Raw genomic sequence first — 27479 nt, 5'->3', positions numbered from 1 at the left:
TTTATTTCCTTCTGCCCTGATATAAAAACACGGGGGTACCCCCTGATCACAGTACCAAAAATATCGATATTCATAAATAAAACCTCACTGCGTCCATAGTTTAAGGTGATACAAAAAGATTATCATAAAAATAGATATTTATATATTAAAAACTTGTCGTTAAATACTTCTTCCCACGGCAGGGACGTCTTAAATTAACCCCGAGAGTCAATAAATACAATAACCACGCAAATATTAATGTATAAATTAGGGGGGAAGAGGGTGGGTGTTACCACCCACTGTCACAGTGCGGCGGCTGGAGCTGAGCCCCTGCCCAGCGGCCGGGGGACACGGGGACACTGAGTGCAGGGGGACAGGAGAGGATCCCTGAGGGGCTGAGAGCATGGGGACACCGAGAGCATGGGGACATTGAGAACATGGGGACACCAAGAGCATGGGGACATTGAGAGCAAGGGGACACCAATAGCATGGAGACACCGAGAGCATGGGGACGTTGAGAGAATGGGGACACCAAGAGCATGGGGACACCATGAACATGGGGACACCACAAACATGGGGACACCAAGAGCATGAGGACACTGAGAGCATGGGGACACCATGAACATGGGGACACCAAGAGCATGAGGACACTGAGAGCATGGGGACACCAATAGCATGGAGACACCAAGGGCATGGGGACATCAAAAGCACAGAGACACTGAGAGCGTGGGGACACCAAGAGCATGGAGACACCGAGAGCATGGGGACATCGAGAGCATGGAGACACCGAGAGCATGGGGACATTGAGAGCATGGGGACACCAAGAGCATGGGGACACTGAGAGCATGGGGACACCAATAACATGGGGACACCAAGAGCATGGGGACACCAATAGCATGAGGTCACCAAGAGCATGAGGTCACCAAGCATGCAAGGGTGAGCACAAGGACATTGCCAGGGACACAAAGCACAGGGGGACACAAGAGCACAGGGATGGAGCGCACAGGCACGCTGAGGGCTTGGGGACACTGAGTGTGCAGGGACAAGGACAGGGTGCACCAGAGCACACGGCTTCTCGTGGCACTGAGGCCACCAGAGCGTGGGGCAGGTTGTGGGGAGTTGTTTGGGGCAGAGCGGGGCTGTCCTGCAGCCAAGAGGGACATTGAACTTGTGGGGACACTAAGCACGTTGGGACATGAAGTTCGCAGGGACACCAAGCTCACGGGGACACTGAGTATGCAGGGACATCGAGGCAGCAGGAATATCAAGCTCATAAAGACACCAAGCTCACAGGGACATCAAGGTTGCAGAGACATCAAGCTCATGAAGACACCAAGATCACAGTGACACCAAGCTCACGGGGACACCAAGCTCATGGAGACACCAAGCTCACGGAGTCCACTCCCAGACACTCCTTGGGGTCAGCAGGGCAGGGGTGACAATGCCGGTGGCACCGGCTGGTGCTGGCAATGCTCTCCGTGGGCCGGGGCCGCACCCTGCCGGCAGCGCAGCGGGTGCTGGGCGAGCGGCTCTTAGTCAGGCTGGGTCACCAGACCCATTGAATCACTGGAAAATCCAGGCTCGGTGACAAGGGACGCTCCATCCCACAGCGCTGGCACCGGGGGACACCCGAGCGCACCAGAGCACACGGCTTCCCATGGCACCGGGGCCACCGAAGTTGTGGGGAGCTGTCAGGGGCGGAGCGGGGCTGTCCTGCAGCCGAGCGGTGGCACGGGGACAGCTTGGTCCCCATGGCAAGCTGAAGGGTTTGGAGATGCTTGGAGCGCGCTTGTGTGCTCACCCGGGCGAGCCCAGAGGGGCTCTGGGGCACATCCCGGCCAGCCGGCATGTCTCCATCCTGGTGACAGATGAAGATGGGGTGGGATGGGATGGAGATGATGGAGAAAGGACAATTCTGGTGACGGCAGGTCTGCCCTAGGAGAGCCTGGACAGCCGTGAGCCCCGGCGCGATCTCCACTTGTCCCGGCGCGCTCTGCGGCTCCTGTTCTCCAGCTGGGCATTGAGCTTGGCCATGAAGCGGGAGTAGCTCCAGAGGATCCGGCATCCCTCCAGCTTCTGCCGGAAGACCTTGGTGGGCGCCGTGGGGCTGGGCAGCGGCCGGTGGCCAGGCTGGGAGCTTGGGCCGGGGAAAAGTCCCTGCAGGTTGCTGAGGAGCCCTCGCACCTTCAGGTGGGTGCTGGCCAAGCGGCGAAGGATTTCAGCTCCGGGGGGGTTGAGGTCCCGCTGGTGCCGGATGATGACCTGCAGCGCCTGAGACATGCGGGCCATGGTCCCCTGCAGCCCCCGCAGCCCCCTGGGTCCCAACACCGGTCCCCGCAGCCACTCGGGTGGGTGGTTGGTTCGGCAGATGTTGTGGATGGCCAAGCGTTGGTTGTCCTCCTGCCAGGGGTGGGGTGGGAAAGGTCAGGGATATGGGATGGGAGCAGCACAAGGACAACCTCGCCGGCCCTATGTCCCCAAAGAGGGGACAGGAGCCACTTGTGGATCAGGGAAGGGAACTCACATAGAAGGTGAAGAGCTCCTGTGCATCCTCCGCCATCTGCCTCACCAACGCCTGGACCTGCTGCAGGGTGGGAGACTGCAGGGGACGCGTCCCCTGGCCCGGCACTGCCCAGAGGATGAAGAGCCCTTTGGTGACAACTGTGGAGGAAGAGGAGGGAGATGAAGGACATTTGGGCATCGCTGGGTGCAGGGAGTCCACCTCCTTTACCCAGCAGAAAGGGCACAAGCTCACCAGCTGCAGGGAGAGCTGCCCAGCCCCGCGCGCCCATCACCCTGGCATCAGGCCTGCAGGCAAGGACAGTGTGTGCCAAGCATGTGCCACCTGTGCCAAAGTCCCCGAGCCACCGACTGTTCCAAAAGGCCACTGGGAACCTGGCAGGGAGGGGGAGGAGGAGGATGAAGATGCCATCACGCAGCCTGGAAGCACAGCCCTGCGCTTGCCCCAGCAGCTCCCCCTGTCAGCCTTGGCCACCGCAGAGGAGGGGACAGCGTGACAGTCCTGGATCCAACCCTCTGGCTGGGCACTGTCACACATAGCCACGTGCCAGTGGAGACTTTGGATGTGGCACTGGATGAGCACGTAGCATCCAAACCTGCTGCAGGGGTTGAAGGCAGGGTGCAGGATTCATGCCGGCAGCTTACTCCTCACCCTTTGCCAGCAGTCCTCAAAGTGTCCCCAAAGCGTGTCCCATCCCTCCTCTCATCTCCCCTGGGGATGAAAGGAGCCCCTGTGGGGTGCCCATCCCTGGTGCTCCACGTGCAGGAGCGTCCCTCTGCCAGCAGTCCCCAAAGCGTGTCCCATCCTACCCATCCTTCCCCTCTCTTCTCCTCCAGGGGCAAAAGGAGCCCCCACGGAGTGCCCATCCCCGCTGCTCCACGTGCAGGAATGTCCCTGTCACCCTTGGGAGGTGACACAGCGTGGCACGATAAGAACAGCCTGGGTGACAACACAACTCAACCCCCACGCGGGCGCTGCCACCGCGCTCGTTCCCGCGGCTCCCAGCTGGCTCTCGGCACAGCGGGCGCGCGAGCGAGAGGGCAGTTGTGGGACACGGGCACACACCTACCTGCCAGCACGCCCAAGGGCCGCCCGTCGCACCGCATGGCCGGGGCAGGGTGTTTCGGCTGCCGGGCGCGCGAGCCACTTCCTTACTGCTCACCCGATGGGGAAGCTCGCCTTTTAAAGTGCACCCATTCGCCCCCACCTCCGAAGGAGGCACCCGAACCCAACGGAAAGGCAGCAAGAAGTGAAGCCGGGCCCCGGGGGCCAATGAGCGGGGTGAGCCGCCCCGACGGGAGGAAATGATGCCGACCAGCCGATGGGGTTGTTCTTCGATTCAGTTCCTCGAGGGAGTCCCGGTGGGTCCAGCCCAAGGAGCCCATGGTCCCACTGGTCATCCCAGATCCAGCCATGCTGGTGCTGCTGGATGTCCACGACCCGGCTTCTTGGGAAAGGGTTGCTTTGAGTCACCCCGGTTTGGCTGCTCAGTGCTGGTTGAACCGAAAACAGCGTTGGCTGCCCTGAAACCTGAATGCAAAAGAGGGGAGGGGAGAGAGTGGGGCTGGCACGCAGGGACAAGGACGTTGGCCATGTGGGGACACCAATCAATGAATCATGGGATGTTTGGGACAGAAGGGACCTTAAGGCTCATCCAGTTCCACCCCACTGCCATGGGCAGGGACACCTCCCACTGGATCAGGGGCTCCAAGCCCCATCCAACCTGGCCTGGAATCCCTCCAGGGATGGAGCAGCCACCACTGCTCTGGGCAACCTGGGCCAGGGCCTCCCCACCCTCATCGTGAAGAATATCTTCCTAATATCTGATCTAAATCTTCCCCCTCCCAATTTAAAGCCATTGCCCCTTGTCCTATCACTCCATCCACTTTCAATGTTCCATCACAGGGCGCTTCACATCTCAAGGCCAACTATGGAAGATGAAAATCTGACCAGGGAAGGAGGGAGGTGGAAACCTGGGAAGTGCGGAGCACCCCAGCACGGCTGGGTTCTGCACCCGGACACAGCGCTCAGCAACGCTCCAGAAGATGCTCTGTCCATCTGCTCACACCCACCGAGCCCACTGGGTGATGAATTTGGACGCTGACCAAGCAAGGGACACTGCCCCATTGCCTGCCAGAACCTAGGGGTGCTTCTCGGGGAAGAAAAGCAACCACCCAGTGCTGAACCCCAATCAGTGCAGGTTCAGATTGGACATCAGGAAAAATTTCTTCATGGAAAGGGAGGTGCTGGAGTCCCCATCCCTGGAGGGGTTTAGAAGATGAGTTGATGAGGTGCTCAGGGATCTGGTTTAGTAGTGGACAGGTAGGGTTGGGACAGGTACTTTGATGATCTCAAAGTTCTTTTCCAACCAAACGATTGTATGAACGACCACAGCAGGACCTAAGTGGGGCGTTGGGTGTTGCCCAAGGGCACGAAGCCGAGGGCAGCGGAAACCCGGAGCAGGCAGCAATGCAAGCGGTGCTGCCCTCACTGCCGTGTCAGGTTATGCAATACCACCGTGGGAGAGCCCGGCTGGCGCGTGGCATCGCCAGGAGCCTGGCACAGCATCGGCACTGCTGGTGGCACCAGGAGCAAAACCCCCCGCCCCGCCTCCAGCTCCCTTTTCCCAGTGGATGGAGCCCAGCAGAAGCTGGGCACCAACAGGAGCTTTTCCCACTCCATAAACACGAACATATTTCATCAGCATTTTGAGACGCGCTGCGATCCGGTTGGGTTTGGTGACCAGCAGCAGCTGCCAGCACGAGCAGAGGGAGCCGCCCCGCGCCAAATCTGCACATTCAGAGCCTTCAGCGACGGCGCAGGGGGACAGCCCAGAAATAACATCTCCGAGGCGGAAGAGCGCGCCCGTGACTCACTTCCAGAAGAAGAAATGTTTTCTTTTTCCCCAAATTTTCCCTCTCCAGCCACTCTGCGACCGCCAGGACTCCCTGCTCTGGGAGCGGGGCCAGCGCTGCTTCCTCCGCGAGCTGCCTCTTCCTCCTCCTCAAGGCATCCCTGGCAGAGGTGGCAGCTGGGCCAGGTTCGGTGGGGCCGGGGCAGGCAGGGCTGTGCCCAGGGCAGCCCTGGAAGCTGAAGGAGCCAGAACATCATCCTCTCTCCGCACCTGCTTGCCTGAAGTAGTTTATCCATCTCCCTAGCCAGACAGGCTGTTAGACAAGCATCCAGCCATCTACCTGTTCATCCATCCATCTATCCATCCATCTGTCCACCTGTCACCTTTCCATCCACCTGTCTGTCCGCTCCATAAAATGACCCAACCATCCGTATATCCATCTACGCATACATCAGTCACCCGTCCATTTATCCATCTGTACATACATACATCCACCCACCCATCCATTCAACCATCCACCCACCTATTCATCTACCTATCCATCCACTTGTCTATCCATCCACTTGTCTATCCATCCAACTGTCCGTCTGTCCATCCATCCATCCATCCATCCATCCATCCATCCATCCACCCATCCATCCACTCATCCCCTCAACCATCCATCTGACCACTTGGACATCCATCTACATAGACATCCCTCCATCCCTCCATGCATCTGTCCGTCCATCCATCCACATGTCCATACCTCCATCCCTCCCTCCCTGACCCCGTGGACCCTCCATGGCAGCACCCCTGGGCACCTTGGCCGGACCAGCAGGACCAACGGACAGAGCGCACCCACCCCCGGATCCCCGATGGCCACAGGTGGCCCTGGCCCCTCCATATGGCACCATCGCCTCCCGGGGCTCCACGTGGGGTCCCCCCCAGGCCAGGCAGGGGTGAGCCCACCACGCTAGAGGAAATCGGGTGGTGGAGGACTATGCAATACCCAACAGGGACAAAAATAGCGCCGGTGACCGCATGGGCCGGCTGCAATTTCTTCATCGCTTGGGCGCACGTCACCAGCGTCTCATGACTCTGGACAAGAGAGCGAGACAGGAAAGAAAGCGCTCGGGGAGGTGGCAGGAACCCGACGGCGTTCGAGCGTGTGGGAGCTGACGCAGGGAGGACTTGTCGGAGACCCGGGCACGCTCCCACTCGGCGCATGGGAGAGCGGGGGCAAGTTTTGGGGGGACAGGATGGGAGCAGAGCTGCGTTCCTCATCGTCCTGAGCCACACCGAGCTGCCCATCGAGGGGGAAAGATCTCAAAGAGGTTTCTGCTGTGGTGGTCTCGCTCCCACCAAGTCTTGCCTATTGACCAGGTGCATCCCCAGGGGCTGCCCCCAGGCACCAAAGGAGGGGACAGCCCCCACTCCCCCCACCCCATTTTGCCAGGGGGAGAGGACATGGGGACATGGGGACAGTCCAGCAGAGACATTCCCTACTCTGAGGTTAAGTTCAACCCCTCACGACTCAGTTTCCCCCCACTGTGGGAGCTGCCCCAGCACGGGACTAGGCAACAATGGGGGAATGGGGCCCGTGCCTCAGTTTCCCCAGGGCTGGTGACTCGCTATACTGCAGGCTTCACCTCTTTTTGTCACCCAAAATAGGTGGCACAGGAGTTGGCCACATCCTGGTCACCTTATGGCAGGGACGTGGGGAACATCGCATCCTTGTGCCACATCCCATGGACCGGCCCTGGGCCACCCTCCTGGGCTACGAGATACGTGGAAATAAAAATAATAGGACTTTTATTGACTTACCAAAAACTATGTGAAAATACAGCTTGGGAAGAGTCCGGGGTCCCCGTTGTCACCCTTCAACACCCCAGGGCACAGGCAGGGGCGTGGGGCCACCCTGGAGGGGACACAGGGCTGGGGATGAACTGCAGCCCCCCCCCCATCTCAGCCTTGGAGACTTTTGGGGTGTCCATGAGGAATCCCAGGTCTGGGGATGCTTCCACTCAGTCCAGGGGTGCCCGAGAACATTACAGTCACCACCACCACCTACAGAGGGCACGGGGACACATCCCACCACCCTCAGGCTGTCACCCCCAGCCCCTGCGGTGCCACATCACCACCGCGTCCTCCCACCAGCAGGTCCCTGGGGTCACGCACTCGGCTCCGGAGGGCAGCGGACGGCACGGTGCTGCCCTTCGGCATCGCTGCTCCCTCCCCCTGCACGACACTGTCCCACTGCCACTGCATCCCCAAAGCCACCACGTCCCCACTGTCCCCAGTGACGCTGCACCCCGGCTCTGTCCCACTCCGGGCTGGAGGATGGGGGGAGCCTTAAAATTAAACAATAAGGAATCTGGGAGTGGGGATGAGGGGGAAACCCCACCGTGCCACCACGCTGGGCCACCAGGTGTGGGGACAGCCAGCTGCTGTCTGCCACTGGGCCACCAGGTGTGGGGACAGCCAGCCACTGGGCTACCAGGCGTGGGGACAGCTGGCCACTATCTGCCACTCTCCTGGCGCTGCTGCAGCAGCTGGATGACCTCGGCGATGCCCTCCTCGGGGACCTGCCAAGGGGGACACAGAGAGGGGGTCAGCCCCAAGGAGGGGACCATGAGGGGACCCCGGGGAGGGGCAGGGGCTCACCAAGGCGTGGTCGAAGTTGAAGGTGCTGATGTAATACGCTGAGATGTCGGCGGCGGCCAGCGGCTCGGCGATCTGCGCCACGATGCCACACTCATCTGTGGAGGCAAAGGGTGAGAGGTGGCACAGGGTGGCACGGCCGTGGGGAGAGCATCACCTTAAAGCAATCCCCTGGGGAGGGGCAGGGTGGTGGCACAGGGTGGGTGACGGCCACCGCGGCTACACTCACCGAAGCCCAAGGGTTGCCCGCCGATCCGCACCATCCGCCACAGCTCTCCCGTGGAGCTGGTGAGCAGTAGGTCGCTGGGGAACCTGAGAGAGGAGGTGTTGTGGGTGTAAAACCCCACCCCAGAGTCTCTAAGCCCAGGGACGGACAGACGGACAGCCAGCCAGACGGACAGCACCTACCGCTTCTGCGTTTCGGCATCCATCACGATGGAGATGTAGCCCTCAATGAGGGAGAAGGCGAAGAAGGTGATGGAGTCGAGGTCCTGGCTGCTGGCACCTGCCTCCCTCGGGGGGCTGCGGAGCAGGGAGAAGGGGAGAAGAGGGGTGCAGGGAGGGCTTGGGACACCCAAACTCGTGAGGAGAAGGGCTTGGTGGTGGCACCCGAGCACTGTGTTGGGATGCTGTGGGGCAGCAACGGGTGGGGAAGAGAGGCATGGACAGGAATGGGTGCTACGTGCAGGGTCTGCAGCTCGTACAGCGCTGGGCTGGGGTCAGGGGGTGCTGGATGGGGGTGACCCCACGTTTTGGGGCATTCCCAAAACACCACGATGCCTCCAGAGATGGAGGGTCCCACCAGAATGGACCTCATCCCAGAGGAGGTCCAAGCCAGAAGCATCCCCTCACTGTTCCCACCAGTCTTTTGCCCCCACCCCTACTCGTATTTTGCGATCCCCCCTCCTCAATGGGGGGTTCATCCCGGGGCTCCTGAGGTGTCACCTTGGGGCTCCCACGGTGGCAACGGGACCTGTGGCACCCACGTGGCTGCAGCCCCACCCCCCAGCACACTCAGGAGGGCAAAACCAGTCTGCAAAAGGCACCCAGAGCCTGAAAAGCCACTGGGAGGAAGGAGAGGACATGTCACTGTGGTTCAGGTGGCACCGGGTGAGGCGCCACCACCGTGTCCTTGTCCCCAGACCCACTGGGAGGAAGGAGAGGACACGTCACTGTGGTTCAAGTGGCATCAGGTGAGGGGCCACCACCGTGTCCTTGTCCCCAGACCCACTGGGAGGAAGGAGGGGATACGTCACTGTGGTTCAGGTGGCACTGGGTGAGGGGCCACCACCATGTCCTTGTCCCCAGACCCACCTGTGGGAGTAGAAGAGGACGTCGATGAGCATGGTGGCGATGGCAGGCAGCGTGTCGGGGGCCACCGTCAGGACGCAGAAGCGGGTCTGGGGGCTCTGCACGGGGTGCAGCGTGGGGCTGGCAGCTGGCAGGGGGACAGCATGCCATCAGCCCTGGGGACAGCCTGAGGACAGGATCGCAGTGCCACCCCGTGGCCACCGCAGCCCTCGGGGTGCAGAGGGGTGGCCCTGGGGGGGTCCCCATGGATTGGGGTAAGAGCAGGAGCACCCCAACAAGGATGGGGTGGCCTTAGGGACCAGGGGGACACGGCACTCTGCGTCACTCACCCGGCTTGGGCTTGAGGAAGCCGTTGCTCACATCATCACAGGTGACAGGGACGCACTCGCCACCCTCCTCCTTGTAGATGTCGAACTCTCCTGCCAGCGTGTGGATCACCACCGGCAGATCCCTCTCCCGCACCTGCCCAAGGGGCACAGGATCAGGGCAGGATCAGTGCATCCTCCCACCCCTCTCCCAGCCGGCTGGGGACAGCGGCGTCCCCATCCCAAACCAACAGCTCGATGGGACCCAGCACCACTGCGCTCACCAGGATGAAGTCGGTCTGGTAGGTGGAGAGCATCAGCACCGAGACGTGGTGCTCCGCCAGCGGCGCAATGACTGACCTGGCGATCTTGGTGACACCGGTGGCTTGGCAGCCAGAGGGTGCCCGGCCATTGGAGACGACGCTGAGCACGAGCCACGTCGAATCCGCCACTTGCATGAACTCGGAGGGTGGCAGCTCTGCAAGGGATAAGGGGAAACTGAGGCACAGGGCTCCCTGCGTCACCTAACAGCATCTGATGCCGCACACAGGGCTTGCACCGGCTCAGGCATGCAGTCCCTCAGGAGATGAGCTGGCGTGGTGGAGCCAGGACAGGATCAGCCCCAAGCATGGGGCTGGAGATGTGGATTTGGGGGCGCAGACCAGCCCCATCCATAAGTGGAACAAGCCAGACAGGGCTCAGCCACTCCGGACGCTGAGACGGCGCCTGAATTCAGCCACAGGGACGAGCGGAGCCAAGGCTACGACCCCCCCCAAACCCAGGACACACATCTCCCCCCTCGCTAGCACCCCAGGCTGGGTGTGAGGGGGTGCCAGGATGCGCTGCACCCCAAAACCAGCCCCACCAGGGCATTGGCTACACTGTGCCCCTTGGGAACCCCAGCTCAGCATCCCAGCAGCAAGGATGCTCGGGTGGGAGGGTGACATTGGGCACTGGAGGGGACAGGGGAAGGGCCACTCGGCTGTCCTGGGGGTGCCAGCGCCCTGTGCCAGCCCAGCGGGGAGCGGCTGAGCCCAGGCTGGCCGAGGTCCAGGGCTGCTGCCCAAAAACGCTGCTGGTGTTGGCAGGGAGGGCGCGCGCTGGCGGGTCCCTTCCTGCTCCGGCACGGGGAGTACGGGGCTGCACTCGCTCGTGCCCCACTGCTTCTCCCACCACCCTGCCCAGCAGAGGGGCTGGCACTGCCGGGGTGCCCAGGACTCACCCTGGCAGCTCCCCAGCACAGGCACCACCTTCCTACACCGCAGGGTCTCCAAACCGCTCCTCACACCCAGCAAAGGGGGAGACAGCACCCATGGGGTCCCCTTCCCACCCCATAGGGCAGGGTGGGCACCCAATGGTGGGAGGCAGCACCCATGGGACCCCCTTCCCAACCCATTGGGCAGGGTGGGCACCCAATGGTGGGAGGCAGCACCCATGGGACCCCCTTCCCATCCCATAGGGCAGGGTGGGCACCCAATGGCGGGAGACAGCACCCATGGGACCCCCTTCCCACCCCATAGGGCAGAGTGGGCACCCAATGGTGGGAGGATGCACACATGGAACCTCTTTCCCACCTTATAGGGCAGGGTGGGCACCTACAGGGTCTTCAAACCGTTCCACCGACCCAGCAAAGGTGGGAGGCAGCACCCATGGGACCCCCTTCCCACCCCATAGGGCAGGGTGGGCACCCAAGGGGTCTCTGGTCTCCCCACACTGGAAAGGTTTAGGTAGCGCCCATGGGATCCTTTTCCCACCCCTCAGGGCAGGGTGGGTGCCCAGTTGTGGGAGGCAGCACCCATGGGAGACAGCCCCACACAAGCACCCAGCATCCCACCCCAGCTGAGAACGGCAAATTCATCACACCAGTGGTGGTGGGGAGGTGGCCCCAAGGAGGGGTCTGGCACCCATGGAGGGGACACCATCGCGGGACAGGCTCTGCACCCCACTCCTGACCCACGGCTTAGGGCAGGGTGGGAGCGGGGTTGGCTCTGGGGGCCTCAGCGGGTGTTCCCACCGCCTGTTCCTGCGCAGGAAGCGCCAGAACAGCCTCAGCTCTGGCCAAGGGCCGAGCTTTGGGGTGGGGTGGGGGGACACATGGGGACATGGTCCCAGCACTCGCCGCTTAATTGCTTTTCAACACCACTCTGAGCGAGGCTGAGTACACAGGGGGGACCCCGCTTTCCCCGTGCCACCCACCCTGAGGATGAATCCTGATCCCCATAGGAAGAGAGGGGGTGCAGCTCATCCCCAGCCCCACAGCGGGGGGGACGCTGGCAGCCCCCCAACCCCAGGGCGGGGGGACATGGCACAGCGGGGCTGCCGGACCATTGTTTGCCGCTTCCCGCCCTCCCCTCGGGATTGAGGAATATTTGTCCACAGGCCCCGAAATAAAACAATACGTGGGGAACAGCTCCGGCTCTGGGGGGGCAGCTCAGCCCCATAGCCCCTGTCCCGAGCAAAGGGAGGTGGGAGCCGGATCCGGGCGCTGACCCTTGCTCCTTGGGGCACGGCCAAGGCGATAAGCGGTGGCCGGCTCCCGCGGCCGCAAGCAGGAAGGTTTGGGTGTGGGAAGCTGGGACAGGATCCGGCCCCTCCGGCACAGCCCGTTGGGCCGGTACCCCCGGCAGGACCAGCGGTGAGGCTGATGCTCAGGCACGCGTTGGGTCACCAACACCGGGGATGTCACCCAATGTCACGTCCCAGGGATGGAGGATGAACTGGAAGGGCTCAACCCCCTCCAGGACACCCCAAAACTGGGTGCCAGGCAGCACCTCAAGCTGGGGTCATCCCTGCCAGCCCGGGCAGGGGTCCTCAGAGTAAGGAGATGGAGTCCAGAGGTCATGGAGATGATCAGAGGAAAGGAGCACCTCCCATACGAGGACAGGGTGAGAGAGTTGAGGTGGTTCAGCCTGGAGAAGAGAAGGCTGTGGGGAGACCTTAGAGCAGCTTCCAGCAGGGAAAGGGGCTCCAGGAAAGCTGGGGAGGGGCTCTGGATCAGGGAGGGCAGGGATGGGATGAGAAGGAATGGTTTTGAGCTGAAAGAGGGGAGATTGAGGTGAGATCTTAGGAAGAAATGTTCTGTTGTGAGGGTGGGGAGGCCCTGGCCCAGGTTGCCCAGAGCAGTGGTGGCTGCCCCATCCCTGGAGGGGTTCCAGGCCAGGTTGGATGGGGCTTGGAGCCCCTGATCCAGTGGGAGGTGTCACTGCCCATGGCAGTGGAGTTGGAACTGGATGGGCTTTGAGATCCCTTCCAACCCAAACCATTCCCCCATTCTATGATTCCGGCTGCCTCCAGCCGACACGGGGCTCCCCGCAGCCTGCTCTCACGACCTGACACAACCACAGCTCTGCCTGGGAGAGGGTTTTTAGGGCAAAGGCAGCCACGTCGGGCAAGCATCTGCTGGGCAAGCCGGTACATCCCCAGCGCAGGCGCTATGGGACTGGGAGCTCCACGGCTGGGCGCCCCGGGGATGGGCACGCAGCGGAGAAGCCTGGCTACAAGCTAGGACTCGCTCCGTGTGGCCCAGGCGCGGGGCATCGGGTGGGCTGAGAACGGGCACAACTCGTGTCTGCAGTGACTGCCGGCCCCGACGTAACCTTTGCAACCCACGGTTACCTTTGAAGCCCTCCTCGTCCAGCATGATGGTGTAGTCCTCGGGGGTCTCCGTCAAGCTGAAGAACTTGCACCTGGAGGAGAAACCGGCGCCGCTAAGCCCAGCCCGGCGCCTCCCGGGGCGGGAGGAGGAGGAGGATGGACGGGGACGGGAGGAAGGCGGTACCTGCAGCGCTGCGGCAGGAAGAGCAGCTTGAGCAGCGGGTGGGTGTAGAGCCAGAGCCCGCGGCGAGCCAGGCTCAGCACCCGCACCCGGTGCTCCAGGATGTGCAGGTCCATGGCCCGGCACCCACCGCCCCCGCCGGCAGCCACCGCGGCTCCGGGACCGCCCGGCACCGCCCCCGAGGAAACGGGGCGGGGAAATACCGCCCCGGGACCGCCCCGCACCGAAGGGTGGGCGAACACCGCCCCGGGACCGCCCGGGAGAACGAGGGGGGGACACCGCCCCGGCACCGCCCCGACAAGGGGAAGGCAACGACCGCACCGCCCTTGGACCGGGACCGGGACCAAACTGCCCCGGGACTGGGATTGGGACCAGAACTGGGATTGGGACCGGAACTGAGACTGGGACCGGGACTGGAACTGGGACGGGAACTGGGACTGCCCCGGTACTGGGAATGGGACTGAAACGGGGACTGGGACTACTCCGGTACTGAGACCGGGACCAGGACCCCCTCTCGGCAAAGGACGGGCAACTCCCGACCCGACCAGGGGAGGGGGATCCACCGCCCCCGGACCGCCCCGCACCAAGCGGGGGGAACCCCTGCCCCCCCCCACCCCGGGCTGCCCGGAGCGGCCCCAGCCCAGAGCAGTGGGGGCTGCCCCATCCCTGGAGGGGTTCCAGGCCAGGTTGGATGGGGCTTGGAGCCCCTGCTCCAGTGGGAGGTGTCCCTGCCCTCGGCAGGGGGTGGAACTGGATGGGCTTTGAAGTCCCTTCCAGCCCAAAATCATTTCACGGTGCTGTGTGGGACAGCACAGCACCCGCTCAGCACCCAGGGGAAACTGAGTCCAGGTCAGGGTGACCCCCAAAACCGGTGTTGATGCATCACTAGGTAGGAGATGCCCCCCCATCCCATGCCACCCTTCACCCCGCAGCACCGGAGGGCAACGGGAACACAACTGGGAGCAAGAGGCGTTGCGCCTTTACACAATCCTGCTTTATTTACCCCTTTGTACAAAACCATTGTCCCCGCTTTATTTTACAAAGCTGCCCCCAACCCTTGGGGAGGGCAGGGAGAGAGGGGGGACCCCACGACCAGGGAGTGCCTGGCCACTCGCCCACCCCGTCTCCCCTCCCCTGGGGCCCCAGGGTGGGCGGCAGCGGTGGGGAAGGGGCGAGGGGAGCCCAGGGATGGGGGGGTTTTAGCCCCACGGTCTGGCATCAAACCCCGGTGCCTCCGGCACGTCCTGTGGGCAGCTCCAACCTCGGTCCCCATCCTGTGCCGCGGAGGAAGAATAAATAGGCTCAGTGAGTAGGTAAATTCGGTACTACAGATAGGGCTACAGCTCGATATATCCTCGCTAGATAAAGAGGAGGGGGGAGAGGGGGCCCCCAGCTCCTCACGTACCCCCAAGTCCCCCTGCGCCGGGCGCGAGGGCTCAGGAACTGGGTCTGGGTCTGCCCGCGGGCTAGGGGGGACTCTGAGGGCTGCGGGATGGGGAGCGGCTGCCTGGGCCCCCCCCCGGCCATGGGGAGGGGGCTCCGGTGGCTCAGCCACCCCCTTGCCAGGGCTCCCCGCTCTGGGTGCCAGCACCCCACCTGGCCGAGCTCCTGCTGTCCCCCAGCTTTCAGCACGCCCCAAGCAGGCAGCCTGGGGCTGCGGTGTCCCCCCAGCCCGTCCCTGTCCCCGCAGCCCCCAGTGCTGAGCACCACGGCTCCCCGCACAGCCCCCAGGAAAGTGCTCGCGCCCGGGTCCATGCACAGCCCAGCTGAGCCCCGGGCTACGGAGCCAGCACCACGCCGGGCTCTACAAGTACGTGTCCTCGCTCTCCCGGGAGCTCAGGCTCTCCTTGGACTGGTGGTGGGGGGAGACCTGGGGGTGCAGCAGCTCCCGGGTCGAGCCGGGCGCCCCATTGCCCTCTGCCGCAGGGCCGTTGGCGGGGGTAGCCAGGCTCTTTTCTCGGCTCTTCTCCTTGCTCTTGCGGGCCTTGGGAATGGGAGCTGGGCCAGGAGGGACGATGATGGAGGGGACGGGCTCCAGCGCCTTGCGGGTGGGGGGCTCAGCCTCGCTGATGGCCTTGGCGCCGTGCAAGCGCGGGGGAGATTTGCACTGCAGCTCCCCGTGCGTCTCCCGCCACTTCTTCAGTTGGATCAGGTGCTCCCGCTCGATCTGACGCTCCGTCACCGGCAGCTCGATGACCTGTGGGGGACAGACTTGTCCCATCAGCATCTTCCCGACCGTGCCAGGGCCACCTGGGGGCGGTTTGTCACCACAGCCTCTGGGTAAGGATGGATCTCCCCCTGGGGCAGAGGGTGCTGGATCCATCCCTGAAGGCAAAGGCAACCCAAAATCCAAGCCTTTTGGGAACTGCCCTCATGTAACACCAGTTCTGCCCACCCAAAAGCCACCCCAGTCCAGCACGTGGTCTTCAGTCTTCCCCCAGCACCTCACCTCCTGCACCAGGAAAGTCTCCTGCATGATCTTGGGGCTGAGGGCCCTCAGCCTCTCCATGGTCTCATACTGGCCCTGGCAGGACTTGAGCTTGTCCGAGGAGCCCAGGGTGTGTTTGAGGAGCACCAGGCCCACACGGAAGATGATCTTCACTCCTGTGAGGGGAGAGGTGAGGCAGTGAGTGCCAGGGTAACGCAGCCACTATGTTCCTCACATGCTGTGGTGCCGGTCCTGCTAGCAGTCAGGACACGCAAGAGGGTGGATTTGGGATGTGTGTGCCCCCTTAAACCCCAGGAAAAGCCCTGTCTCCACCCCAGGCATGTGTCTGCCCCAAACCTGCCCCACAATGGGTCCCATGCACCAGGCAGAGGCGAGCAGCCACAGCAGCACTCCTGCAGTCCCCAGTGCTGTCCGTACGCCACAGGAGCTGCAGCCAAGAGAAGAACGGTGGGGAGCTTCTACCTTCGCAGAAGAACATGTCCCAGACGCGCAGGACAGAGCTCCAGGGCAGCGTGCGGGAGAAGGCGCACATGAACCACTCTGTCATGTAGAGGATGGGGTCGATCTTCTGCTTGCTCAAGTGCTTATAGGCCACGGGCGAGACCTTGTGCAGCAGCGAGAAGAGGATCTGCCCGTCCAGCTGAATGGCCTCCTGCAGGGACAGCACGGAGAGCCCCGTGCAGGACCTTAACCCCAGCCCTGGGATCGGCTCCCCAGCACCCAACCCCAGGGGAGCAGCCACAACCCTCGAGACCTGGCTACGGGAGCAGAGCTGTGCCCCGTGGATGCCGGCAAAGCTACGCTGAGCACTCCATTCCCAACTGCAAGGTGCTCCCGAGAACCACGGCACCCAGCAGCTTCCCAAACTCCTTTCTTTCTCTTGGTTGAGGAGGTGGGGGAGCTTTGAGGCTGGAGACTTGGCAGGTCCCTACCACCACCAAAGGGCCATTCACTCACCAGCTTCTCGCTGTAGTACCCGGGCAGGTACTTCTCGCAGATCTGCACCAGGCACCAGAACGCTTGCTGCAAGCCAAGGGACAGTGCGTGAGCACCCAGGAGACCCCACGACGTCCCTCCATCCACCACCCTGCTCCCAAGGACCACGGGAGGAAGAGGGAATCAACCCTGGGGCAATAGGCACCCACACCAGCTCAGCTCTGGGGTAGACGGGTGCCATGAGCCGAGCATCCTGCCCGCCAGCACCACCCTGAGACACCCACACCCTCCCGCTGGTCCCAGTTCTCTGACCACTGTGTGTCCCGGCCCTCCCCGCCACGCTCCTACCTCGGCTGGCATGTGCATGAGCAGGACGGCGGCGATGGGCGCCTGGGCCTGGCAGTAGCCCTCCTCCGGGCGGTACAGCGTGTAGGCCTTCAGCACGCGGAACAGGTCCTGCTGCCTGTGGAGACACCCCAGGCTGAGGGACTGAGGGCACAGACATGGCCCAGCAGCCTTCCCCATGGAACCCAGCAGGCTAAATCAGCTCTGGGCATCGCAGGCAGCCTCCACAAGCCGGCTGGGATTCTGCTTCCACACAAACCCATGGCCATGGAACACAACAACCTGGAAGCCCTGCCCATGGTGGTCCCATGCCGCCCAGAGGCAGGGAGATGACCATCTCTCAGAGATGCTGGCTCAGGGCGAGCCGTTGCTGGGCAGGGACCCAGCTGCAAGCACGAGGGCGCAGAAACTCCTCAACACGTGGGCAATGGCATTTCCTTGGTGAAACAGAGGCCACAGCCAGGCGCCTCCACCCTCCTGCCGCTGCGATTCCCACCGCGCCAAAGTGTCAGAGCTGGTGCCGAGGGCTGCAACCCACACGCTGAGCTCCTGGGAAGCAACCCTGTTTTCAGCCCATGCCTGGATGCCCGGCGAGCTGGGGGAGAATGAGGACTGTGGGGGACACAAGAGCGGCTCTGTGAGCTGGGATGGAGCTGGTCCAGCCCAAGGGCTGCCAAGGACCGAACAGGCAGCAGCCCCACTTACCCGTGGCCTCCACGGGAGACAAACATCTCATGGAAGGGGAATTGCCGATGGAGATCCCGCTCGATCACATCCAGCCACTTCGGTTCCCCTGGGAGGAGATCCAGCTCCTGGGAAGAAGAGGGTTGAATGAGTGACACCCCGCATCGGCACGGTGCCGGTCCCACCCTGGCATGTGGGGCCGCAGCGAGGCCAGGGGAGCCGTTGGAGCAGCCACAGGGCTTGATGTGGCTCTGCCCCGAACAGGAGCCCCATCAGGCTGTGGGTCAGGCTGTTCTGGCTGGGACACCAGGCTCCTGGACCCACCCACAATAGGAACAAGCAGCGTCTGGGACCCCAAGAGATGCCCCAGCCGTGGAGGGAGAAGGAGCCATCACAGCACTGCCCCGGCCACGAGGCCACCCTCACGGACAGTGCCAGAAGGTTCCCAGCAACACCCATAGAATCATGGGCTGGTTTGGGTTGGAAGGGACCACAAAGCCCATCCAGTTCCACCCCTGCTGTGGGCAGGGACACCTCCCACTACATCAGGTTGCTCAAAGACCCATCCAACCTGGCCTTGAACATCTGCAGAAATGGGGCAGCCACCACTGCTCTGGGCAACCTGGGCCTCATCTCAATCTCCCCTCTTTCAGCTCAAAACTTCACCCTATCCCTGCCCTTCCTGATCCAGAGCCCCTCCCCAGCTCTCCTGGAGTCCCTTCCAGTCCTGGAAGCTGCTCTAAGGTCTCCCCGCAGCCTTCTCTTCTGCAGGCTGAACAACCCCAACTCTCCCAGCCTGTCCTTGTATTAGAGGTGCTCCAGCTCTCAGATCATCTCCGTGGCCTCCTCTGGACTCACTCTATCATATCTATGTCCTTCCTATGCTGAGGACTCCAGTACAGAACGCAGACACTCACGTCAAACTTGCCGATGTTCTGCTCCAACTTGACCTTGCTCCCGGAGAGGTACTGCCAGGCACGGCCCCGCAGCGAGGGCGGGATCCCCTTCTGGCACCGCAGCCGGATCTGTGAGGAGAGACTCAGCCGTCACAGTGAGCCATGGAGCAGTTGGGGAGTAGTGACGGGAGCCAGGCCCAACACCGCAGCCACAGGCTGCTCCCTGTGCCCTCCCTGCACGAGGGGCTGTGTCCCTGCATCCCTAGGGACAGGATGCCACGTGTCCCTGGTGCTGCACAGACCTACAGGGCAGCGCGGGAACCTGCACCCCGAGATCCTGCTCCCCCCCGTCTCCCCAGCATCGCTCCCAACATGTCAGCGTGGACGGCAGCCAGAGCTGCACCAGCACGAGGGAGCTGCGAGGGCTGCAGAAGCTCAGCCAAGGCTTTGTGGCTTGCAAACTGCTCCAAACGAGCCCAGCTCTGCCTCAAAGCAGGATCCTGCTGGAAGCTGGAAAAGCAAACACTGGAGCCAAGGCAGGGAGAGGGTGGCTCGCTCCCCAGCCCATCATGGCCCATGGGAAGCACTGGGGATGCAGGAGAGGGCTCCCAGCCGACGGAGAGCAGCGAGGTGCGCCCTGCCGAGCGGCTCGGCCTTCCTACCCATTTATCCTAGGTGGAAGGGCAGGCCTGGCCTCAGCTCCATGCACGGCCAGCTCCGTGTCCACTGTCGGTCCGCAGTTTCCTTGGCACAGGGTGCCAGCCAGGAGCAAAGTCCAGGTGAGGCAGTGCCCAGCGGCAGGGAGCTGAGCTGGCTTCACACTGCGCTGCCAGCACCCAGAGGGACCGAGACCAGAGATCCCACCCATCCCACTCCAGCCCCTGGAAAGCAGCAGCACGATCTCCTCTCAGCCAGGGCCTGCAGCAAGGTGGGACCCCACAAGACTGGTGCTTTCACACAATCACCTGGTTGGAAAAGACCTTTGAGATCATCAAGCCCAACCGTACCTGTCCACCACTAAACCAGATCCCTGAGCATCTCATCTACCTGTCTTGTAAACACCTGCAGGGATGGAACTCCATCACATCCCTGGGCAGCCTCTGTGAGTGCCTGAGAATCCTTTCTGTGAAGAAATATTTCCTGATGTCAAATCTAAACCTGCCCTGCTTCAACTTCAGGCTATTTCCTCTCATCCTATTGCTTATAACTTGGGAGAAGAGATCAGCACCCCCCTCTCCACAATCTCCTTTCAGGGAGTTGTAGGCAGCAATAAGTTCTCCCCTCAGTCTCCTCCAGGCTAAACAACCCCAGGTCCCTCAGCTGCTCCTCCTAAGACTTGTTCTCCAGCCCCTTCACCAGCTCTGTTCCCTTCTCTGGATGCACTCCAGCCCCTCAACATCTTTCTTGGAATGAGAGGCCCAAAACTAAACAAAAGATTCGAGGTGCAGCCTCAAAATAGCCTTTCGGCACAGTTCCCTCACATAAAACCCTGCAAAACCCCAGCACGAGTTCTGCACCTTATGTCCCCACACCGGTGGCATGTGCCCGGAGATGTGCCAGGGCTCTGTAAGCCATGGCCAACTGCTCCCAAAGCCTCCCCGGGCCTCTCCTGCCTGCCCAAAGCTCCTTTTCCCTGTTTGCCAGTGTAACTTGGGAGCAGGCAGTTGTGTTTCCAAGCAGCCCTGCCCAGCGTGCCGGTAACGCTGCGTCCCGGGAGGCTTTGCTGCTCCCTCATTGCGGCGCTGCTTGTTTATCCGGGCAGGTCCCAATTCCTGCAGGGCTTTTGTGCTCGCAGGAAACACGGCGGGCGATGCCCAGGGCGGCTGCGGGCAGCGCTGCCGCTGCTGACAGCTCCCTTTTGGAGCCGGCTCTCCTTCCTGCTGGCTAAGCTGCCAGGAAGGAAGCTGCCTTGCTGGGTTTCGGTTAGGCAGCCCCTCCAGCTGGCGAGGCTCCGTGCAACCGGAGCCAAACAGCGGAGCTTCTCGTCCCTTTGGCTTCATCCTAGCTCCTGCCATCGCCCCTGTGCTGGGAGCACGTGGCCCCCAGGATCCCAGCAGGGAATCAGGAGCACATCTGGACTGAGGGATGCTGAAAGCAAGGAGCAGCCGGAGCGCTACCCACACCAAGAGGGGTGGGAGCTGCCCATGCCTCTGCTCTCCTTCGGTCTGGCTGGAAAGGGCAAAGATCAGCACACGGCACTGCCACAGCTCAATGCTGTGGCTCTGCTGGGATCTGGGACACCGGAGCTTCTCAGCCACTTGGCTCCACACTGGGTCCTGCCATCACCTCCATGCTGGGAGTACCTGGCCCCCAGGATCCCACCATACACTTCCAGGAGAGCATCCGGGCTGAGGTATAACGGAGCAGGCAGAGCGCTGTCTGCACCCGGAGAGCGACAGGAGCTGCCCACGCGTCTCCTCTCAGTCAGTCTTGCTGGAAAGGGCAAGGATCAGCAAACGGCGCTGGCACGGCTCACTGCCGGGCTCTGCTGGGATCTGGGCCACTGGAGCTTCTCATCCACTTGGCTCCGTACTGGGTCCTGCCGTCACCCCCATACTGGGGTACCTAGACCCCAGGATCCCACTTTGCAGAGAACCAGGAGCATATCCGATGCTGAAAGCAAGGAGGAGGCAGAGCACTGCCTGCACTTGGAGAGCAGCAGGAGCTGCCCACGCATCTGCTCTCCTTCAGTCTGGCTGGAAAGGGCAACGATCGGCACGCGGCACTGGCACAGCTCGGTGCCGCGGCTCTGCTGGGATCTGGGCCAGGCAGGCAGAGGAGGGAACGTTTCAGGATCCCGGAGCGGTGCAGGTGTGAGCAAGCCCAGCAGGAGCTGGCCCAAGAGATCCCTGGGCCGCCAGCCAACCCCAGGCAGCCAGAAAAACACCGGGGTTTTTCAGAAGCCCAGGAAGCTTCTCTGGAGCAGCAGGACCTGAGCTGCACTGCGTGGCCCATCTCAAAGCTGTCAGGCTCCTGCCAGCGCAGGAACAGGTGACAGCACCCAAGGGCAGGCCTGGCACCCTTCCCTGAGCAGCCCCAGGGCTTTGGGCACAGAGCAGCATTCTGGGGCAGCCCCCAGAGGCTCTGGGCAGTTTTGCACTGCAGCACAGACTACACAGTCCATCAGCCCCATGGAGCCCCCCCAGGAGCTCAGCCCAAGCAGGAGGGAGCTCCTTTGCCAGATGTATGGCTGCCAGAACATTCCCCCAAGCCTGGAGGCCATGCTGCAGCACAGCTGGAGAGTGATGGAAACAAAGTGCCCGTCTGCCACGTCCCGAAAAAACTCTCTTGAATCTTTTGCAAGCAGCCAAGAAAGAGCTGAGGGATTCCTGCGTCGTTCACCAGGCGCTGGGCAGGGACGGCACTCTGGGAGCACAGCATACGGAGCAGTGCCAGGAGGCTCTGCCAGCGGGGAGGAGGTGGAGGAGGCCCTTTGGCCACTCACAGGCACTGCTGGCCCATGCCAGCACCCCTCCAGACACAGCACAGCAACCCCAGAGCTGCTGCATCCCTTCTCCGCCTCGTTCACAAGCTCCGGAGCTCAAGAGCACCGAGCCACAGAGCCACCCAGCACACAACCACCATGAGTCTCCTGGGGACCCCAGCTTACAGAGCAGCGTCACGCACATCAGGCTCAAACGTTTCCTACTCGGAGCTTTTTTTGGTCTACAAGATGCTCAAACCAGAAGTTTCCATGACCAAACAATTCCCATAGCTGTCTGCAGGCAGCCAAAGAGCCCAAGGAAGGCTCCAGCCCGGCGGGGAATGGATGGGGGCAGGAAAAGGCTGGCTCGGGGACCACAGGCTCAGCCCCCGCAAGCTCCAGCTTCCCTCCCACCTCACAAGGAGGGAACAGCATCATCAGAAGGCAAGAAGCTGGCTGTGGGGAGCTGGTGATGGGCAAAGCATCCAGGGGACACCGCTGTCCTCCCTGCCACCTCCTCAGCCGCAGAGGACACAGCCACCACTCACCTTCTTGTGTTTCTTGGCCATCCATTTGTCCCAGTTGTTGAGCATATCCAGCCACTTGGACTCCCGCTGCCGCAGCACCTCCAGGGGCACCTCCTCCAGCCTGCAGGAAGGAGACAGTTAGCACGGTGCAAGCCCTCCTTGTGTCGCAGAGCCCCCCCTGTCAACCCCAGGTGCCCCCTTGGCCGGCTGCCTGCCCTCCCCTGGGAGCAGAGTCCCGCCAGAACACGCTCGAGAGCACCGGCGTTTCGGCAGCTGCCGGAAGCGCTCACCGCCCATGAAATCACCAGCGCAGCCCTGGCTCCCCAGCAGCTGAAACCCTCTGGGGAGCAGCCCACGCTGCACCCACCGTCTGCCCCAGCATCCCTGGGGACATGTGCCCGGAGACACAGGCATGCAGGAGAGTGAGGAGCCGGCGAGCATCACCGGAGCCATTCGAGGAGCCAAGCAAGGCCAGATCCCCGGCAGGCGCTGGCTGCAGGCAGAAAGCCGGGGCCGTGAGCACCATGTCAGCCGCACAGCCCCGGACAGGCGTGCGCTCCAAAAGCCTGGCGCTGCTCCAGGCCCGGCACCGAGCCCGGCCCAGGGTCCCCCAGGAGGGAGAGGAGTATTTTCCAGCAATGCTAAGCCTAGCCGGGCAATCCGACTTAACCCTGCCGAGGCAGGCGGTGATGTGGCAGTGACATTGAACTGTCCCTACAGCCGCGAGGCCATCACACCAAAGCTGGCACCGTGGCGATGCTGCCATATGCGACACCAAAGCCGACACCGCAGTGATGCTGCCACACACAACGCCAAAGCCAGCACCATGGCTGTGTATGTGACACCAAAGCCGACGCCGCGGCCGCGCTGCCATAGGCCACACCAAAGCTGTCCCTGTGGAGATGCAACTGCCACACGAAAGGCTGTATACGGCAACGAAGGTGGCACCGTGGCCACGCAGTCTCCACACCGAAGCCGGGACCGTAGCGTCCAGGCCCCCATCACCCTCTGCCTTTTATCAGGGGCGAGCTGGGGCGACAGACAGCTTGACCAGGTGCCGGACATGGATATCCCGGGAGAGCGGGAGCTCCTTCAAGTCATCAGTGCAGAAAGGCAAACTTCAACAGACCCAAAGCCTTGCCAGGCTCGGCTCCGTGCCACCCCATGGCTGTGCCCATCCCGGGAGCAGCCAGAACCTTTCCCAGGACAGCAAACCAGGCACCGAGCATCCCCTGAGGAGGTGCAGAGGACCCAGCTCCACTGCAGGCCACATGGGATCTGCCTCCTCCCAGACTTCTCTGCACGAGGAGCCAAAAAGCAAGCAGCACGGAGAGCCCAGGGCCGCATCCAGCTGAGAATGCTGCCCCAATCCCTGCCCAGCCCTTTCCACCCACCGCAGCGGGTCAGCGGTGCTGAGCATGATTGTTTTGGAGGGTAAACCTTCTGCAACGGTATCCGTTTTGCTTGGTGCGGCCACGCCGTCCTCCCCAGCGCTGGGTGGGCATGGCCAGAGGCACAGCCCGGCACGGGGACCGAGGGAGCGCTGGCCCCGAGCCGGGGCTCTCCGAGGCGTGGGAAGCTCGGGAGCGCTGGCCGCTGGATCCAAGAGCTGGCTATCGGCCCGCTGGAGCCCAGCCAGCCCGGCCTGGAAGCTGTTACAGCTGATGGCTGCTTGGCAGCGGGCACGGAGAGAGGACCAGAGGCTTTTCAGATGGCTGGGACGGGAGGACATGCTGCGGGCACCCCAGGCCAGGAGGTGTCCCATGTGGAGAATTATAGAATAGCTTGGTTGGGAAAGGCCTTTGAGATAGAGTCCAAAAGGAAACGCTCAGATCCACACTGCGGGCACAACCCCAAGCTCGGCCCTTCCCGGTGCCCCCAGTCCTCCACAGACACCGGGACACCTCCCTGCACTTCCCCAAAACCCTTCCAGCCAGAGGCACCCCAGTGCTGTCTGTCACAGAGAGAGGCCATGCGCTCCTGTTCATCCACTCCCGGACAGATGGGAGCAGAGAAACGCCCCGGAGGAGGGCAGGATTGGGCCCCAGCGCATCCAAGGAAGGCTCAGTCCCCAACAACCGCAGCCACTGCGCCATCTGCACCCCCACGGCCACAACCAACCAACGCCAAGAGCTCTGGCCGGGGAAGTCGCTGTCTGCTGAACCCCGGGAACATGGACACGGATCCCAAGTGCCCCAGGGAACAAGGACATGGACCCCAAGCTCCCCAGGAGACAAGGACGCAGACCCCAAGTGCCCCAGGGGAAAAAGACACGGACCCCAAGCTCCCCAGGGACAATACCTGGGACACACAAAGTGTCCCCAAAACACAACGTACAGCTGAGCCGGGCAGGAGGGGCCACTCCGCTCCTTCGGTGCTGAGCCGTGATCCAGGGTCAGGGTTTATCACCCGGAGCGTTGCACCTTGCCCAGCACCAGCAATGCAACCTCCAGCACCTTCGCTCCTCACAAATCGGCAGATAACGCCCTCAGGCTTCCAAAGGGCCAACGCTTTGCTCCTTGGGGACAGGGAAACTGAGGCACTGGGGGCCCCAGGCAGGAAAACTGATACCAACTGGAGAAAAGTAGGATGTCACACGTTGTCCCCGCCGCGATGCTGTGCTGCTCTGGGCGTCACTGTGAAGCCATGGCCAAGAGGGCAAACCCAAAACATGCTGCTGAACCAGCTCCGGCTGCCCGGAGCGCATTCCTGGGAGCCGGCACCGCCCCAGGGGCCCAGTGCCTTGGGCTGGCGTGGCCGATTCTGGCTGTCCCGCTGCCTCCATGGGTTACGTCCAGTGTCTCCTTGCCCTGATTCCTTGCCAGTGGCTACCAACGCCAGTTCATCCAGTGCCTCCTTGCTCTGCCTTCTTGCCAGTGGCTACCGATGCCGATTCCATCCAGTGCCTCCTTGATCTGCCTTCTTGCCAGCGGCTACTGATGCCGATTCCATCCAGCGCCTCCTCGCTGGTGGCTACCAATGCCAGTTCCACCGCCCGGGAGCCGAACCACGGCCTGGCCATCGTCAGCAGTGGCCAAGAGCCGTCTCCAGCTGGGATGCAGCGCTCGGAGCAGGAGAGGCCTGGAGAGAACCGGAGCCAGGCCTCGGCGCTGCCACGGCTCCCAAGGGTGCCAGAGGCGGATGCTGCTCTCCAGCCTCACGGATGCAGGACAGGCAGAGATGCCGCAGCGGCTCTCGGGGCTCTCGGTCACATCCCGGGCGTGCAGGATGGCTCCAGCCCCGAGCTCTGGGGGCTCCCAGCCGGTGGCACCGGGACATGGGAGGATGGGGACCCCCGCCATAGGGCAGCATCGGCCCCTTGGCAGCCAAACCGAGCCCAACCGGCCGCGGACTGGAGCCCCTCCCGCCGTTACCGCTCTCCCTGCTGCCGTCCCGTTACCGGCAGAGCCATCTCCTCCCGTTACAGGCGGCGTTCCCCACTCCCGGTTACCGGAGCTGTGCCCTGTGTCGTTACCGGTGGAGCCAGTCCCCTTCCCTTCTCCCCTCCCGTTACTGGCACAGTCGCTCAACACCCCCCACCGGTACCGAAACCGCTCCACCCTCCCGTTACCGGAGCCGCGCCCCACAGTTACCGGAGGAGCCACTCCCTCCTCTCCCATTACCGTCCAAGTCTCCTCTCCCCGTTACCGGGGTCACCTCCCCCGGTTACCGGAGCCTCACCCTGTTATCGAAGCCCCTGCCGCTACCGGAGCCCCATCTCATTACCGGATAGGCCCCTCCCGTTATCAGAGCCCTTTCGTTACCGCAGCCCCCTCCCCCCGTTTCTGGAGCGTCCCTTCCCACTACCGGAGCCGCCCCCTCCCCGTTACCGGTGCCCTCCAGTTACCGGAGCCGCCCCCATCCCCGTTACCAGATTCCTCATCCCCATTACCGGTCCCTCTCCGTTAGCAAAGGCCCCTTCCCCCGGTTACCGGGCCCGCTCCGCTAATGGATCGCCCTCTCCCCATTACCGGAGCCCCCACGTTCCCGGATCCGCCCCGTCCCCATTACCGGATCCCTCCCCCGCTACCGGAGCCCCCCCGCCCCGCACTCACGGCCCCTCGGCGCTGCGACTGCCCACGATGAACCCGAACTTGTCGACGCGCCGCTCGTCGGTGCCGCCGTTCACCTCGGAGTCGGAGCCCAGCGAGCTGAGCTCATCGGCGGCGCCGCCTGGCTCGGCCAGGCTGTCCCGAGCACCGGGCAGCCCCGCGCCGGGCTCGCCAGGCCCGCGGCTCTTGGCCATGGCGGCGGCTCAGCGCGGCCGCTCCTCCATCGCCGCGGCCACGGCGGCGCCCCCGGACCCGCCCCCGAGCCATTGGCCAATCGCAGCCTGAGGGCGGGGCTTCACCGCTCCATTGACCAATGGCAGCAAGAGGGAGGGGCTTCACTGCGCCATTGACCAAACGCAGCGCGAGGGCGGGGCTTCCCCGTCGCCTTTGACCAATCGCAGCCCGAGGGCAGGGTAGCCTTCGCGCCATTGGCCAATCGCAGCCCGAGGGAGGGGTAGCCCTCGCGCCATTGGCCAATCGCAGCCCTGGGACAGCACTGGGAGTGTAGTGGCACTGTGCTGGGGTGGCACTGGCACTGTACTGGGAGTGGTGCTGGGGTGGCACTAGAATGACACTGGTGTACGGGGAGCGTACAGAATGGCCGCAGAATGGTACTGGGATGGCACCAGGAGTGTGCTGAAAGCTATACTGGGATGGCACTAGAACGGCACTGGGACTGTACTAGAATCACATACTGAGAGTGCACCAGGATAGCTATACTGGGACTGTACTGGGATGCCACTGGGACGTCATGGGGCTGTGCTGGCACTGCACTGGGGCT

At 62.9% G+C, this 27479-nt stretch overlaps 3 protein-coding genes across 3 annotated transcripts; all 3 read right to left on the bottom strand.

The window, feature by feature from the left end:
• Positions 1–94: 94 nt before the first annotated feature.
• LOC104056145 (uncharacterized) lies at positions 95–4694 on the bottom strand. Its single transcript, XM_009557365.2, has 3 exons — positions 3570–4694; positions 2504–2640; positions 95–2379 (listed from the first exon to the last, which is right to left on the bottom strand). Exons 1-3 carry the CDS (start codon positions 3604–3606, stop codon positions 1915–1917), a joined length of 639 nt encoding a protein of 212 aa, XP_009555660.2. The 5' UTR covers positions 3607–4694; the 3' UTR covers positions 95–1914.
• A 2434-nt stretch (positions 4695–7128) lies between these two features.
• On the bottom strand, positions 7129–13609 carry CASTOR1 (cytosolic arginine sensor for mTORC1 subunit 1). The gene is made up of 9 exons (XM_054082543.1): positions 13389–13609; positions 13226–13296; positions 9895–10088; positions 9635–9767; positions 9309–9432; positions 8403–8516; positions 8224–8306; positions 7998–8092; positions 7129–7918 (listed from the first exon to the last, which is right to left on the bottom strand). The coding sequence occupies exons 1-9, from the start codon at positions 13499–13501 to the stop codon at positions 7853–7855; spliced, it is 993 nt and encodes a 330-aa protein (XP_053938518.1). The 5' UTR covers positions 13502–13609; the 3' UTR covers positions 7129–7852.
• Positions 13610–14344: 735 nt separating this feature from the next.
• On the bottom strand, positions 14345–26971 carry TBC1D10A (TBC1 domain family member 10A). Its single transcript, XM_054082544.1, has 9 exons — positions 26702–26971; positions 22668–22767; positions 18717–18824; positions 17821–17927; positions 17119–17233; positions 16792–16857; positions 16297–16486; positions 15835–15989; positions 14345–15582 (listed from the first exon to the last, which is right to left on the bottom strand). The coding sequence occupies exons 1-9, from the start codon at positions 26890–26892 to the stop codon at positions 15190–15192; spliced, it is 1425 nt and encodes a 474-aa protein (XP_053938519.1). The 5' UTR covers positions 26893–26971; the 3' UTR covers positions 14345–15189.
• Between the last annotated feature and the right edge of the window lie 508 nt (positions 26972–27479).

The sequence above is a fragment of the Cuculus canorus genome, chromosome 17, assembly GCF_017976375.1.
Source record: "Cuculus canorus isolate bCucCan1 chromosome 17, bCucCan1.pri, whole genome shotgun sequence".
Lineage (NCBI taxonomy): Eukaryota > Metazoa > Chordata > Aves > Cuculiformes > Cuculidae > Cuculus > Cuculus canorus.
The sequence above is the reverse complement of the archived record's forward strand: the minus strand, read 5'-3'. Positions and strand labels throughout refer to the sequence as shown.